Consider the following 17,693-nt stretch of genomic DNA (forward strand, 5'->3'; position numbering starts at 1 on the left):
ACAATTGATTAAGTGATCTAGATAGCTGAGCTGAGCTAAGCAACAGGGACAATAATATTATGGACTTAATATTGAAATACGGACGTTTTTATTCACTTTCCAAACTGACAGTAGCTTCCAATGGACTAAAGGCAAGGAGTTCCAAAGTGTAGACGCCAGAATGACAGACATTTGTACGTTTCCTCTGTAATGTGGCAGAACAAATAAATTGAGTTGGAAGATAAGGGAGAAACTTGTCTGGTGAAAACTGTACAGAAGTATCATAAAGGGCTATAAGACGGGCTTCATTATCTTCATTATATTGAAACATGGTCTGTTCTCCACTGGCAGTCATAGGAAATCTGCAACTGAGTCAACACATGATCATAATTTTGGGTTCTTGCTAATAATTTTGCAGCTGAAAACAAAAAAGTGGACCGCTGTACCTGGTGGTGACAAATTAATTTAAATTTTCACACGTCAGTAATTACTATTTCACATTTTCAGCAAAATCCCCTGACCATCCTAGTCTTCATATTTTTGTATTTATGTGAAACTAAACCAATAGCAAGAAACCATCACCATGTTTTTATCTTGTTTCCCCATGTTGTACTCCCTATCACCATTTATGAGTAAATCACATCTGGTCAACTCCTTCCCAACACACACAATTCATGGTTATTACTTTTTAGCACTTTCTTTGGAGATAATGAGTTTCTTGATTATGGACTAAAGATTTTACCATAATGGTGTATTTGTACATTTCTGGCTGACATTTTTATAGAGTTTATTTGTGCTGTTGCTCACACTTCCCACACGATACTGCATTGCGTGGCCTATCATCAGAAATGCAATGATGTGCGGGTAACAATGTTCCAACCACAATGCGTGGCTGCCACGTTCAGGACTGGATGTGTGCAATGCACATTGCCGGGTGCAGTTGGCTTGTGCTGTACACAGCTTTTATTACAGAATGTATTCTCCCTTGATCAGACCTTGAAAAGACCTGGAGAATATGTTTTTGCTTTACTGTACTCTGACGCCTCAGTTCCCTTGTATTTATCTTGGTATAATATACATTAATAATAATAATAATAATAATAATAAGAAGAATAATAATGTCAATTTAAACAGCATACCAAACAAAAGTGGGGTATGTTTTAGCACTTAAATACGAGGGGCCTAATTACGAGTCAGTGGGAATTCCATGTGGAATTTCCAGTGTCTCTGCATGGAGTCCACCTATTCATTATGAGTTAAGCTCCTTGGAATGGGAAATTACTATGCAGATATGGAACTACTGCATGGTATTCTTTTGCCAGTGGTGTTGAAGCTCTCCTATTTGTCGCCTGCTGTGACCAGGTGGTAAATGGAAGCAGTGGTTCCCATGCCTGGGAGGGGCAAAAGGATGGACTGGAAGGGTAAGGGATAGAAATGGATGAAAGGTTCTGGCAGTAGGAGGATTGCAGGCCAGAAAAAAAGATTAGCAGACACCGGGACCAAAGCCTTGCTGCTGTTTCAGATGAAGCCTCATGCAATTGTACCAGTATTCGGTCTCATTCTTGGGGTAAATAAGTACTCCTTATTTAATGTTACCAAACGCATTTCATGTATATATTTATACATCTGTGCAGATATTGATTTTATAAAGACAAGCAATTTAATCTATTTGCCCATTAACAGTCTGCGCAATATAACATATCAGAATCTAGTAATGGCCTCATATGAAGTTTGGCAGATGGGATACTTCGTCGCAAATGTGTCAGATAGTCTATGTGTTGTAATAAAAGAGCTTTATCGCCATTGTCACTTGTAATACAGCAGCCGGGATATCTGTCACATTTTGATGGAGTATTGTATTCGCCAAACTCTAAATACTGCCTGAAGCCTTCCCTTCCATCTTTCGACTGCAGTATCTCAATTACAGTCTCATTCCCTTTAGATGGGGCTCCAAATTTGTTACTGCGTATCCCATTTCTTGTATTGAGCCAGACTTCAGTACCCATTTCCAGATATGGACGCGAATTAGGGATAGCTGGGAGTTGCAGTTACTACTCCTGACTTGCCTGTTGTTGCACTTGGCATTACCCTTGCTGCTTTGCCTCTCTGGAGTCATGAAGGCAGGTGCACAAACGGAAATTAGTCACTGCTGTAAGAGCCTTTATTTACTTTGTGTGGTTTCTACCCCAAGACTTCCCCCCCCTCAGCAGCTAATAGGAGGCTTTTGAGGAATTAGTGGTAGGACAAGAGGTTGATGCCATCAAGTGTTAAAGGGTAATAGATGTAACTTCTGGGGCCATATGTATCATTATTAGAAACAGCAATTACCTAATTGCGATCCTCTGTAAATCGCAGTTAGGTCATTGCTACTTCTAATGTATGAAACTCCATGAGTTTCAGTTAGCATTCCTAATGGGTCGCAAATAGACCTACCTCACTAATAATATATTAATGAGGTAGGCTGCCATTTGCGACCCATTAGGAAACGCAAACATCAAAGGGATGGTGGCCCGCTGGGGTCAGCAGACCACCATGTCTGTGATTTCTTTTAAATAAAGCAATCTTTTTTTTTTTAATGCAGCCTGTTTTCCTTAAAGGAAAATAGGATGCTTTAAAAAAAAGAAAAATGAAAAGTTTTCTTTACATTTCTTAAGAGTAGGCAGTGGTCCATGGAACCACTGCCTGCTCCTATGAAGCGTTTTAGCTACCATTCACATAGGGGAAGGGGTCCCATGGGGACCCCTTCCATTTGCAAACGGGTGCCCACTTACTTGAAGTAGGTGGTAAAATGTGAATGTTTTGTGACCGCATTTGGGTTGCAAAACATTCTTGCATACCACTGCGATTGGGTATTAGGAAGGGATGCTCTGAACAAGCCCCTTCCTAGTACCGAATTGGTATGTATTCTCAATTCCAAATTGTGATTCAGTAACTTGTTACTGAATTGCAAATTGGAATTCATACCTACCAAAATGCATTTTAAAAGTCGCAAATGGCTTGATTCTGCAAATTGCGACTGGTAAAATGCATGATGTATATGACCCTTAGTTTTCCTGTTCCTTTAGTGATGTCACTGTTTCAACATGATATTGATTGTTGTGGACACACCTTCATACTTACAGTTCATATGATTCCATGACATAGGCATACCCTCTGAGCCCCAGACACTCTTTCTAGGAAAACTGAGCCCTGATCCTGCTACAGCTGCTTCCGTCTCATTATTATTCCTCTCTATTCTCCACACCTCTCTCCCTTCCCAGTAGTATCTGGAAAAATGACTTGTCTGCAGAGTTCTTTTATAATCTGCAAATGTCATTATTTTTTAGGAGCCTGGATTTGCTTTAATGGACTGGAGCAATTACAGCTGTCAGAGCTCACTACCCTCGGACAGCTGCTCGGCCTGATTCAAGCTGCTAGGCATTCTGGGAAGGAGACCCTCAGCCTGCAATTGGAGGAAATCTCCTTAAACCCAGCAGGCGCCTGTATTTCTGTCATCGGCAGGTATAAACGCTTAATTACTTCTTCTGATGGGGCCAGTCTTCGAAATCATAACTTTAATAGCTCTAATAAAATATAGCATTTCGATGCTCTGAAGTTGAGTTATAAAATTGAATTAACTGTACAAGCTTACATGGCTGGATCCTGTTATTGATTAACTGATATTCCACTAGATTAAAGGGGATTTTTTGTTTTATTTTGTTCCACCTATGCGTATGTGAGGTTTGTTATTCACTGTAACCATATCGATTAATTTATTTAGTTTCCAGCATGCTCCTCTATTTACGTACTTTGCTTTCAATGAAAAACTTTATTTATGCATAAGATAATGCTGGTGATTTGTCACCCTGTTAATAAGTGTATGATGCTGCAGCGGTTGCAGTCCCAGCCTTTAAGAGAAAATTACAGTTAATTTAAAGATCTGCAGTTCCATCCGATGAATTCCATGTTACATATGACTTCTGTTAGTTTACATAGTTTTGTAGGTATGAATGATAGTCCAATAAACAAGCATTTGCAATGCAGTAGGTCTTGCAATAGCAAGCGTTAGAGCTGCTCATCAGAAATAAACTGTGTTTGTGCATTCCTTCATACTCTTGGCATTAGACTGTAATGGTCCGAATAGCCCCTACAGAGCACCACATTAAAAATAGCATTCTCAAGAAACATGGTCATGTAACCATATAGTCATCTTCTATAGGGCATAGTCACATGAAAAAAGAATGACAAAGAACATTGCAGTGTAACGGTGTAATCAGCCCCTTGAGGGTATAGTGTATTACACATTTTCAGGCCCAGCAGTCCTTTTAAATATCATTTAACTGTGGAGTCAGCGGCACAAAGGTGCAGTGCCGCAGGTCGTTACTTCATGTCCCTGTAGAGTCACTAGCCGAAGGTGCAGTACCACTGGTTGTGTCTAGATGTTCCTGTAGAGTCAACAGCAGAAGGTACAGTACCACAGGCTGTGGTTAGATGTCCCTGTAGAGTCAACATCAGAAGGTGCAGTACCACTGGTTGTGGCTAGATGTCCCTGTGGAGCCAAATGCACATTGAGTACAGTGTCATAGAACATTGGGAACTTCTTCTGGTGTCAGAAGCTCAGACTGTCCCCCAAACCAGGAAACGGCAGAGGAAGTACCAGGTCCTAAGTGAAATGGCTGAGATCTTTAGCATTGCCACACATTAAACCTTTATCAGAAATAAACTGTGTTTGTGCACTAGCAGAAGGTGCAATACTATTTGGCGTGGCTAGATGACCCTGTAGTCAACAGCAGAAGGTGCAGTATCACTGGTCGTGGCTACATGTCCCTGTAGAGCCTACTGAGTTAGTAGTGCCTTGGGGCAATCATCATCCTTTAGCCCTTGGGGAGCATAGTGTCTTACATATTTGGAGACATAGCAAGGATGTCAGAATATTATTACAAACAAGGCCCTCATAACACAAACTCCTCTTGGATGTAAAAACAAAAGTTTCAGCTATAAGAGAATCTAAATATGCATTGACTGGTGGAAGGGTGGAAGAGGTTATGATTTGTAGGCCCCCTGTAACGTAGTATGACCCATAAGATGGCCTGGACAGAAAGAGCACATCGTTTTTTAATGTATTGGTGGTGGTCCCATTGCCCTAGGTCTACCTTAGGCTGAGTTATGGTCAAAAATATGTAGAAAAAGGTATGCCTGCAAAGCATTATGAGGTGAGTTTCCGTGAGTGCAGTGAATATTGTAGTCTCCGCTCTCCCGCTGTGTGGCGAGAGCTGCTGTTGAGGATTCAATTCCTGGGTCGATTTCATGTTATATAAATCCACAAATAAATGTACAAAACACACACAAAACACAACTACATGTATTCATGTATTTACTGATTATGTAAAGTAAGGACCAAGTGAAGGGCAAATGCGGAAAACAAACTGTACACATGAACGCGAGTGCTTACAGACAAACACAAGAGGGAGGAAACAAAAAAACAGTCCTTCCAAACAGAAAAAAATCAATCTAGGCGTAATTAAACTGTACTTGACCGGTCTGCCTCAGCCAAGTACAGGAAGTGATATATTGGCTACCAAACCAGTTAGGAGGCAGCAAAACAAGAGCATCACTGCCTTCAACCTATGGTAAGTTGCAGGCAGCGGGCAGGCAGGAGCAAAGTCCTATACTCATTCCAACAGGTCTTGCAGACAGCGCATGCACGCTGTCTAGGCTTGACCTAAAAAGGAAAATGGGTGCCAACAAAGTAAACTCAGTGACCCTTATGACCTAATACTGCTGGAAAGGCATCATGTGGCTATTTTAAGTTGCCCATTTCAAATTATTTATCAAAATGTTTAATAGAAGGCAATATGTGATGGATGAAGTGAAATCGAAAGTTTGAGAATTGCCTGGTAGCAACCAGCTTCACCCCAAGCTAAGTGATAACAATTGTATTGCTATGGAAGTGTTTTAATAAATTCCAATGCTGTTTAAAACATCATCACATACTGAAATACTACAGTATATTTCTGTTTGCTAAGAGAAGAGGTAATGTGGCTAACGACTCCAGACTTCAGTGCTTTACCTGAGGAAAAACATACATACCCCATTGGGGTTAGGTTTACACCTGATTTTAGATACACAAGTTTCATGTGACTAGCACCTGCCTTTCCTACAAGAATGAACCTCTTTTCTAAATGAGCTTGGTGCGTTTTATTAAAATAACAAGGTAATGACTACAGCCGGAAAGAATAAAGCGCGCTTTGAAAAAATATACATCCCTTTGTTATAAATTGTAACTGCAGTATCGTTTTTCCACGCAGCAGCAGTGTGTCGAGCACCCAGTCCTGGAGGTCCACATCTGCTTCTTGCATGCTGCCAGCCAATTTACTGAGAAACTTCCGCATTGTCAGCATCAGTGATGTGCCCCTGAGCTTCATCTTGGAATCCCTGCTTCTCATTAGAGGTATTTGATGCTTTTACATTCGGTGTGTTGTTCATTGGTTAGAAAGGGCATCCTGGGAAAAGACATCAATTGTCCAAGTGGTTATGATTAATCAAGTTAACTCGATTTAATTTATTTAAGCTCAGGACCCAATTCACCAAGACCATTGCTCACATATGCTAAAGATTTTCTTAAACAGACTGTAAATTCATTTTCTTTAGTACAACGTCAAATCAAATCAAAATAGGCTTTATTTGGTTCTTTGTATAAAAACTATAAAAGCAAGGAGCAACAATAATATCCATGATTAAAATATGCCCAGTATGAACAATAACTTCAAGTATAAATTACATTACATTAATATAAAAACGTACACAACTCATAAAAGCAGCCATTACCAGACAAATTAAAAGGTCAGTCAGAGGTTTTCCTCAATCTCATTGCAGCTTTTAAAAAGCATCCCACATTAAAAACAATTTCTTCTGGTAGAAACTGAAAATACAAGAGGGCAGGCCGTACTTGAGAAAAGTTCATTTTTTTCAACAACAAAATAAAGTACTGGTAGAATTTGCAGAAGATAGTGAAATGCAGGGTGTCCTGCGGGGACAGATTGTCACAACCACAGGGTTCAGGTGAATGACCCCTGTTCCTCCTAATGCTAACAAAAAGTGGGAAAGATCAAACTTACATCTGGTTAACAAGAAACACTTGTAAGTACTTTTTATAATTAAATGATATTGTTCAATAAAAGTAATAGTCTTCAACAGGAGGTGGTCTCGCACTCGAGGTTCCAAAAGGGCAACCTCTTCTCTTGAAATAGACCTGAGCTGGACGAAGTGTTCTTTTGCCCATTTGAGGTCAGACCTAAGTTTTCTTTTGCCCATTTGCGGTCAGACCTAACAATTCCCTCTGGAGACCTAAACGTCTCACTCCTACCTAGGCTCTGAGAAAGGTCTTTAATGTACTTGAGACATGGAATATGAAGTGACCGGTCAAGTGACATAGAGTCTATTAAAATCTCCTTGTTCAATTTGGCCCGAAAAGTACAATCTTAAAAAGAGTTATGCCTTCCAAACAAAAAGTGTTTTTTATCTGTATCTGTCTGCACATGACAATCCCATAGATATAGTGATACTAGTGGTAGTACCAGTTGCACTAATCATAATAGAAGTAATTACAATATTAGTTGTTGAAGTTTTATTAGTTGTATTAGCTCTAATAGTAGTAATACTGTATTATTAGCATTGCTAGTAGTACAAAGAGGAGGAGTAGCAGCAGTTGTACTAGTAGTTACAGTAGAGGAATTAGTAATAGTTATTGTAGTATTATTTGAACTGGTAAAAGGCACATACACGTTATTAGGGTGGTTTCAGGAAACTTCTTCCAAGATACAGTACCTAGGGCTGAGAGCTGAGAAGGCGCTTACTAATGAACAGGTGTATTCTGAGTGGTCTTCAGAAGCCAAGATGATCCGATTAAGGAAGAAAGAGGAGTCCAAATTTCGGGAGCTTGGACTGAGAAGAACCTAACACCTTCTACTGGTCTTGTGCACTAAAGGAACTGTGACCAGTGTGAAGTCTAAGGTTTTCCAAGGGTGGGGCTGGGGTGTGACATCAATGGTTAATGCGGTGTTTAAGCTTAACTGGATAATTTTTCCTAATTTCTTTCATTTTGCTAGTTTTGTACCAGCCCCTGCCCTTTATTGTTTAATCTTATTTTTTTAATTAAGTTAAATATTTGTTTCTAAACCTGATATGGTCTTTGCAAATACTATATTTCCACCTCTGTTGTTGCAATGATTAGTTTGTTGTGCGCAGCTCCTATATGCACTTTTTTCTGAGCTTTTCCTATCTACCAAGGTTGAGAATATGTTACCTTATTTACACATGTGTACCTTGATAGACTGTATGTTGGGCTTTCATGAGTACTTCTTCCTGCAGATTCCTCACTTTAGGAATATCCTCCTAGCCCCAGACCGGATTTGGAGTCTTTTTTTGCAGCAATGGCTCACCAGTGCCACCAGGTGGCACTACTCTAGTTGTGGCATCTTCAACTCTAGATGGGGCGACATCAGGCTGTATGTGTCACTTTTTGGCCCACTGGCACCCATTCCTGTGTTTTCCAGCTCTACTTCGGCAGGCCAGAGTTCTTCTCAGTGTTTCACTGTTTGAATTCCTGAACGAGTTTGACAGCAGGAAAGTTAAGTATCACCTCCTAAGGCCTTGGGGTTCAGATTCTGCCAGCTGTTTCACAAGAAGATGTCTTTGTTGGACTCACAGAATATCTGCATGTAGTGTCTGAGCTCAGATAACAACCTCTGGCCTGTGACTCCTATTTGTCCTTGCACCCGAATGCAATGTGGTAGTAGGAGGCTGTTGGAAAGAGCCCAGTGCAATCCCTCTACCCTCCTTTACATAAATATCCTGACAGGGAATAGTATCCCAAAGGATCTTCCAACAAAAAGCACAAACATGCCACAAACCTAGGTAATCCTCTTCTTCCTAAAGGAAGCGTTTCTGCTCCCAGGGACATGTTAGAACTATTCCCCAACATCAGTCCCTTCCTCATCTTTGGAGCTGATTCCACTTCTTTAAAAGATAAAATCAGAGTTTCCTGCTCCAGCTGCCCACTCTTCCTTCGGCAAGGCCTTTCAAAAGGCCATTCTGTATATCTTCAGGACCATTTCCCACCTGGGCAATTCCCCAAAAGTAGCCTGAGTCCTTCATTGTCACCACCATCCTCAAATTCAGAGTCAATATTCAAGTAGTGAGAAAAAAGGTCACAACTTTCTTCAAGAATCAGCCCCTGGGAGAGCCTCTACCTGGAGTCCAGAGATTTGCTTGACTGGAGGAATCTTCAGTTGTGACTCTGACACCTTAGACATGCTCAACAAGGTGACTTTAAGGCTTCCGCAATATCAGATGGATGCTAGCCTTTTCCTGGACTTCCAAAATGCTAGCTGCATTGATACACCACAGAAGGTCATATTCCTTACCATCTGGTCCACCTTCTCTGAAAGTCTGTTCTTTTACAGCTATAGTATAGAAGGCAGCAAAGGCACTCAAAATGTGGTAACATTTGAATGGAAATTCATCAGCCTCCTTCTGCCTTGAAATAAAGCTCTGTCGTGGCCTGTATTAACTGTCCGGGAGAAATCCTTCTCTGGCCCAGCACAACACAGATAGATTGCACAACACCATATGTCTGTATTCTCTGATTGCAAATTCTTAACTATGTTTTTGTGACTGCAAGGCTTAGTGGTTCAAGCATATTTGAATCCCAGTACATTCACCACACCTCCTTTGGACTATAAATTCAAATTCTTTGACTTCAGGGGCTGCAAGGTTTTTGCACCAAGCAATCTATCTCGGCACACCATATATGCCACATGCATAGTTGGATGAAATGTTGACTTCCTTAGAGAATTGGCACAAAGGGCTATTGCTAGCCTTCCTGATCTCATGAATAAGCCCTTTTCTGGTTTGGTGTACAGAGGGTGGGCCGTTGGGCCTAGGAACTATTTTGGTTACAAGAATCCTGGGGTGACAGTAGCCCAAAAACAAATTGGTCAACCCTGACGCATAATTTGGTCCTCCCTGTCACATAATTCCATGTAGCCCTGCATTGGTAGTTAGGCTGGGCACAAAAAGTCGTCATACACATACTAAGTGGTCATACCAGGTGATCATCAGGCTGGAATATCCAAAGTACGAGACAGTGCGACTTGTCTGGAGCAGGGCGAGGCACAGCGCGAGGTTTTGAGCCTGCTATTTCTCTGCTTACACTAATGGTACGAGGGACTAGTCACAGCTTGAAATACAGTTGTGCATTTCTCAACTATGCTCTCAGCATTTCCAACAACAGCTGTCACAGTAACCACGTAAAAACAATGGAAGGACGGCGTGTGCCGGGGAACATTGGAGGAGTGCTTTTACACAAACTTATTTAGTTGTTTTAAAACCTGTTCAAAAGCATGCATTTTAACAAACATCCTAGTCCTGTACACCAGGTGTCAATAAATGTGAATAAAATAACCCCAGATGTAATCAGAAGCAGTGTTGTGGGAGGGGTGAGGGGAACGGCACATGGAGAGTAAGTGATGTGCAAAGCTGTGGAGCCATCTGGTCACCATATGTTGCGATGGACAACCAGGAGGAACCGTGGACGTGTGGGGATGGAGAACAAAAAAGAACAATGAGTGAAATTGCCTGGGCGAGAACCAAGCACCTAAAGGTGTGAGAATCAGAATCAATGCACCAATTAAAACCAAGCATTTCTGAATGGCCCAACAAAGAACAAATGCCAATAGTGGGCGTGAATAAAAGGCCATAGAGCGAATACAGCATATCTTGCAAACAGCGCATGTGCGCTGCCTATGCTTGACCTAAAAAGGGGACTACAGGAGATCAGCAAGCTATGCGCTGACAGCTGTACTAGATGTGATAGCAAAAGCATATGCCACAATTACGCACCTTAGAGCAATGGGCAGAAAAGAAAAGGCAACACTGCTATACTAAACAGGATTCAGACAAAAGGTGTCCACAATAGATAACATAATGCCATTATCATATTTGGCACACCGCACCACTCGCCCTGTATAGCCACAGTATATGCCTGCTCGGTGGATTACTCAGCGGAAGAAATTGACCAACTGGGGTATTCTGCAAGCACTTCTAAAAGCAATAATGCATACTGATGCATGGGTCTAGATCAAACTGGGAGAAGGTGCAACATTTCGGAACAGATCTATACCAACATGAGAATTTACTCCAAAAAAGGAAGGAGTCCTCTTGCCAATATTGTACAAAACATTCTTTCAATGGCGAAACATAAGTAAGGATTAGTGTTCCATATCCACTCCAAATTTAGATATTCAGTCAATAACGATGAATACCATGGAGTAGATGTAGAAACAATGTTCCTTCTTTATTGTTTGCTTGTATCGAGCATGAACACAATCTTAAAATGCAAACAAAGACACAGCCAACGCATTTCATTCCGAAACAAAGGGACTTCTTCAGGGCTGTTGAGAAACATATACACATACTATGTAAAACACATATATGTGCACCAACAGAATAAACAAAAAACCATAAACATTATTAACATCACAAGACATATTAGAAACACCATTTAACAAACATCAATATAAAAACCATTGTGTAATCGCAATCCTATATTTGGGAAAAACTCAAATCAGTTATATGACAGTGCACATAATCACACAGTCAACCAACATTTCCCTAAGCAGTGTGTTAAACATTCCTTCCTAATCTGAATCTCTATATTTGGAGCTAAATATTTGCTCTACACTTTGAACAAAATCGGCACCTATGTGTCCCCCATCTTCAACCTCTTGCAGCAACACTGCCCCAAGCCCAGTGAACATATAAATACTGGATCTGCTGCTAGTGCTGCCTATAAGGTGACAGAACCATGTTCCTGCTGTTGTCCCCAGGGATCCTGTCTGGGAGTTTACTTTTTAAGTAAAGCTGTAAGTGATTCTGATAGGGATGAAAAGTGTGGGATTGTGTTGGACTGGTAGACCCACAACCACCCAAAACTATATCAAGTACAAATCAATAAGGACATTCTGTAAGGAGCGACCCACAGAACTGATACAGTTTACCTTTAATGAAAACAATACTAAGACCATTGTATATATTGACAATGCTGATTCACAGTTACAATGCTGGGAATCAGAAGCATAATAGTAATCCAGCTAAATCGATAAACTATGGGAAAAGGCCACACAACCCTGGTTAACTTTGGTTTGTCAGCTGGCACTGGGAAGCCCGTTCCAAACACAGCCGTGAAAGGCACAGAGGGACAACGGCTGTGGGTGGCGGCAGATCTGCACAACTCTATTTGTGAGCTTCACCAAGGTGTCCTTCACCTCTCCTTTTATATACTAAAATTGGGCTTACACAATATTGTGTTCCTTTCATGTTCAAGCTGTTTTTAGTGTACTACTAGTGTCCGCTTTGACTAAGTAACCTTCCTTATACTACCAGTTGTCTCTGTCCTGCTGTTGATACTGCTGACCAGGCATCTTTCCAACGTCTTCAGACTAATCTTAGGCTTGTTCAGTTCAACATGACCTACGCTGTACGTCTCCTCAGATCTGCAGGCCTTGGTGTTACATTATGACGTATCTTGGCAGAACGTATATGTCTAGTCAGGTAAATATATCTAAGTATCAAAATAAGTGTAGAGCACTTGAGGTGATCCCATATTTTGGAGCGGTGCATGGGCCTTTGCATGCAGTGTCACTGCCTTAGCTAATTAACCCTGCTGTTTCACAATGCCTTCTGCACACTCATTCCTATATACTGCGCAGGGAAAATTTTCTATAATATCCTACAAGCCCCAGTGATAAGTGGACATCTTTTTTTTGTTCTTCTCAGGATCACATTCAGTGCTGCATTTGTTTAACCTTTATTTTTCAGTTTTATATTACACAACATAGCAGTGGTAAGATTGTGAGCCACAGCACACAGTGGGTAATGCACGGGGACGCTCTCTCCGTTGCATCCAGCATTCACTCACAGTTTCACATGTGCACAGGGAAATAGGCTGCCGTCCCATAACTGACATCCATCCCAGTTTCTAGAGGGGGAGGGAGGGAGCTTCCTCAACGGGCTCAATGCCATGACCCTCATTATCATTAGAATTGTCGCTATCCTCAGCTGTTGAGGCACAGTCTGGGTCCAGGAGTCTATCACACAAATTTCACCAAACAAAGAGCTCCTCACCCACCTCATCTCGTCTGCTGAGCTTCATCGTCCAGGGACCACTCTGCTACGTCCCTGTGCCAGTGTTCTATCTCCAGGGCATGCTGACCCATCCAAGTGATGGCCACCCTGTGCCTAGCAACCAACTGCAGAAATTTGGATGCCATTTTGTGACCTTTGGGACTTTTAATGTTTCCCAACAAACAGCACTGGGGTGTCCTCTCTATTCTTATGTGTGTGGCCTACACTAATTCATCCACCACCTGGGTCCATTAATCCTGTACCGCCTGGCAGTCCCAGGCCGGATGAAGGAAGCCCGCTCCCCAAAAGCCGCAACATGGGCAGCCTTTCAGTCGAGCTGATGTTATGCGATGATGCGATGGAGATCCCTAGGGGTCAAATAAGTGCTGCGCAGAAAATTATAATGTACTAACTTGAAGCGGGCGTTGCTAGAAACTAATCAAGTAAGCTCAAAAACTTGTGCCCAGTCCCTATCATCCAATGGGGTCCCTAAATCAGCATCCCAGGCTGTACAGGCCTACAGTTGGCTACCCGCTGCGTCAACCCTCATGGCTTTGTATAACAGGGAGATCTACCCGTACTGCAGGACAGTAAGGTCCAAGGACGTGGGTGGCTCCAGGTGCTGCAGAGAAAGAGGGCCAGGTCTGTTTGGTCACCTCTCTAAACCTGCATGATGCAAGAAATGACCTGCTCCTCGAAGGTGATGAAATTCTAACCAGGGTACAAATCTCCCATCAGGGCACAACCATTTTCTCTCCATGTTTGGAAGGACACGCTTCAACACCACTTTTACGAATCATTGCCATATTCTTGCAGTCTGTCATACCACATACGGAATGTCGCCCAAAACCCGCCATTAACAGCTCTGGTAGCTGACCCACCTCAGCCGACCCTGCCAGCAATCGCTTCTCTTCAAATGGCTCCCACCTCCAACCATCATTATGTTTGAGCGCTGTTCGAGATGCTTGTATAGCCACCACCAGTCCAGCCCTGGTGGCTTCTGGTTCCGCTCCTGGGAGCCTTTGTTGTGTGCCCTCCCTTTCGCGTAAGTGTCTGCGTTTGCTGGTACAGCGTTGTATATTGAGTGATGGTGTTTGTGACATGCGAACTCAGTTGTCTGTCCTTACCCATGATCCACATCTTGGAGCAGCAGTCCAGTCTCACCAGATTATGGTATCCCAATTTTTCCCTGGTCACACGTCCTCATTCCCAGCCACTGCAGCTGGTGCCCTTGCAGAAACGCAGTGCCTTTCGACACAAAAATGTCTATCGGGCCTCAGGGGTTATATTCTACTGCTAGAAGGCGCCAGGTGCTCCGCACCCACAGTGTTACTTCAGTAGCAACCTGCCAGGTCTTATCACCTGTGACTCGATGTGTTCTAGCAGTTTGGGAGCAGTACACCAGCTCAACCCCGATGAGGCTCCCAGCTGTCTACTGCCCACTCCCGACTGGGCTAAGGAGTTCCCAGGACACTGACGTAGACAGGATGGCTCCAATCAACAGTCTGAACCGCCTCCTCTCAGGGTGGGGACAGGCACTGGCTGCTCTCAGTCCCCTACTGCCTCAATCTGACTGTTACAAGTCGGGCAGCAGCTTCCCCATGCTCGCTCCCCCTGGTTTAGGCAGGGCCGTCCCTCAGATAATGCAGGCACACTCCCCCTGACACATCAGGTCTTCTCAGGGCCGCTCCAACACCAATGCATCAAGCTGCCGGGCCACCTGCACTTCACTGTGGCCCCTCTCACTGCCTCAGCAGGGCCAACAGTCAAGCTGGGTGCCAGGTGGGGCCCAACCTTATTGCCTCCTACAGTGCGCAGCGTCTGTTCTCCTCTCTGCTGTCCCGCACGTGAGCTTGTCAGGGTGGCCCATTCCAGGTCCCTGGCACAGGCCTGAGGACTGCTCCTGGGGCCTGCTGCTTAGTCATTGCATTCCCAGCAGGGGGCCACCCTCGCCAGGCAGGTCCCCCTTCTTGTTGTGATGCTCCCCTGGGACAACTTTACAGGATTCTATTGCCATCTACTTGAGACTGCTTGACTCCGATGTGGGTCTTTGTTACCACCTGCTAGGTCAGACTCCTCCTGCCGTAGCCTGTCAGGCTCTGTCTGTCCCAGGTCCGCGAGCCTCCATTAGTATGCCGTGCCTGCGACACCAGCTCCCCACAGCGATCCACAACAGCCTCTGCTAGCGCTGGGGGCACCTCTCACCAGGGCGGCCCCCAGCAGCCTCTCCGTTAGCCGAGAGCGCCTCACAGCATTGCGACGTGGTGGCACTCCCCAGTGCGCCGCAGCTGCACGGCCACTGTCGTCCTCCGCCTGGGCCTCAGTCTTCAGCACTTCTCCGGCAGTCTGGAGGTGCCCATCGTCAGCAGGTACTATACCTCATCCATGTCAATTGTTGGTGGTGATGTGCAGGTATTTACGCCAGGATTATGCAGGATGGCCAGGAGCTCAAGGGTTCATGTCCTGTCAGCCATGTTGCCAAGCCACACCCCCTGGGCTGCATTTTTTAAACTTGAAAATGTACTTCACCTTTTCCAGTTCAGTACCCCAAATATTATACCTGGGTTTCATCTATTGTGCATTTGGCTGGGTTATATGTTAGCCCTGCTTCTCTTAAGGCCTTCAGCACTGTTTTTAGGTGTTGTAATGGGACTTCCAGTAAGGACTAACTTGGGTGATGTTATCCAAGCAGGACGTTGTAAAGTCCAGATAGATTTGCAGCACTTAGTCCATGAGGTGGTGGAAAGTGGCATGGGCATCATGAAGCCCAAATGGTAGCCCCTTAAACTGAAATAGCAAATGCTGTTTCAGGCTTGTCCGAATGTCTTTAAGGGACCTACCAAAACCGATTAGATAGGTCCACACTATTGATACATTGGGCCGCTCCAAAATGTTAAATGAGTTTATCTACCCTTGGCATGGAGTAAGCAACAAAAGTAGATACCTCATTGGCCTGGTGGAAATTTATACAGAAGCAAATAGATCTCCCTTTGGAACAAGGACAATTGATGACATCCATTCACTTCTTGATGGCTCTATGATATCCATTGGCAGTATTTCTTCTTCTTTTTTTTTTTTTTTTAACAACTGCCCATCCAACATTCAGAATTCAGCAGCAATCTTAACTCCTGGTTTGAGCATTCTATACTGGGTGATATGCCCCAGGAGTGGAGAAAATACATCTCCAGACTTCTCTAATAACTTAATTCTGTCTTCTGTTTTGCTGAAATTGAGTTTATAGCTAACATCTTCTGCCAGGATCCTGTTTCCCCATACAGGGTACATAGCAGACTTTTCCAGATTTTGGTGTTCTACAATGCCTACCAGGCTTGTTTTCTCGTGCTTCCCCCATTTTAAACACATTATTACAATAGATCTGGAAATCATTTTTCTATGGATGGGTTGCCTGATAAGAAAGAGATCCTATCTTTTCTGTTGCCATATAGGGACCATGCTATTTTGCTAGCATCTTATTGGTGGTTGGTAACAGTACCAAAACCTTATCTTCTATTTATAATTTGCTTTGCTGGGTCCCTTTATTATATTGTGCTTCCTGGACTCTCTGATCATCTCTTACATGCTCCCCAGGTAGTTGATGGAGATTTTGCAGCAGAGTATCCAATGCTGCTACATATTCTACTAAGGGAACTGTTCTCCTCAGGTTCAACTGACCCACTCCTTGAAGGCCATTGCCATGTCCAATATTGACCTTGGCTATTATACAAACAGAAGTTTGAATGGCAAAAACCTTGTTGATGACCGAGGAACACTTCTTAATATGAATAACAACAAAGGTAATACTTTACCCCAGTCTCTCCTGTCCAGGCTGATCGCCTTTCTCACTATCTGCTTCAAGGTGTTATTAAACTGTACCACCAATCCTTCAGCCTGTAAAAGGTAAACCACATTTTTACATGACTGATTTTTAATCTTTCACAGACTTTAGCCATGAGCTTAGACATGAAATTGGTACCCTGTTATGTTAATATCTAATGAGGCAACCCTACTTGAGGAAAAATACAGGATGACACCATCACAAATATAGGCAGCTGAGGTGCACCTTAAGGTAAATGTCTTAGGATATCTTGTGGCATATTCTACTAATACCAGTAAATACCTATGCCTCATCCCTAATGGTTCCATACATTATATTAGGTCAATTTCAATTCCAAAGAAAGGTCTGGCAGTGACAGGCAAACCTTGAAGAACAGCTTAACTAGATTTACCTTTTGACAATCAGAGCATTTCTTGCAAACTTAATGGCCTCTCTATATATCCCTGGCCAATAAACTTAATGAAGGATAGCCTGTTGCTTTTTCTCCGCTCCCACCACCCCCTTAATACCCTCCAGTAAGGTGACTGTTAGCCAGTTTTTTTATCACTGTTCCTTTGAATGAGGCAGGCACTATTAAGTGCTTATTGGCTAACCCCTGAGGCATGTCCTATACACAAGTCATTTTTCCCACTGAAAGTATGGATATACCGGTGTGGAGTAAGTCTCCCCTTCTTTTTAGCCTAATTGTAAAGCATAAGCTAAGGTATGATTCTGA

The 17,693-nt window shown here is 43.0% G+C and overlaps 1 protein-coding gene across 1 annotated transcript in view; it reads left to right on the forward strand.

Moving 5' to 3' along the window:
* LOC138286353 (uncharacterized) overlaps positions 1 to 17,693 on the forward strand; it is a 1,286,679-nt gene that overhangs the window by 323,225 nt on the left and 945,761 nt on the right. Inside the window, exons 43-44 of the mRNA XM_069226509.1 lie at positions 3,306 to 3,480; positions 6,267 to 6,409. Of these exons, the coding sequence (XP_069082610.1) occupies positions 3,306 to 3,480; positions 6,267 to 6,409 (318 nt within the window). The remainder of the gene's footprint in view (positions 1 to 3,305; positions 3,481 to 6,266; positions 6,410 to 17,693) is intronic.

The sequence above is a fragment of the Pleurodeles waltl genome, chromosome 3_2 (genome assembly GCF_031143425.1).
Source record: "Pleurodeles waltl isolate 20211129_DDA chromosome 3_2, aPleWal1.hap1.20221129, whole genome shotgun sequence".
In the NCBI taxonomy this organism is placed as follows: Eukaryota; Metazoa; Chordata; class Amphibia; order Caudata; family Salamandridae; genus Pleurodeles; species Pleurodeles waltl.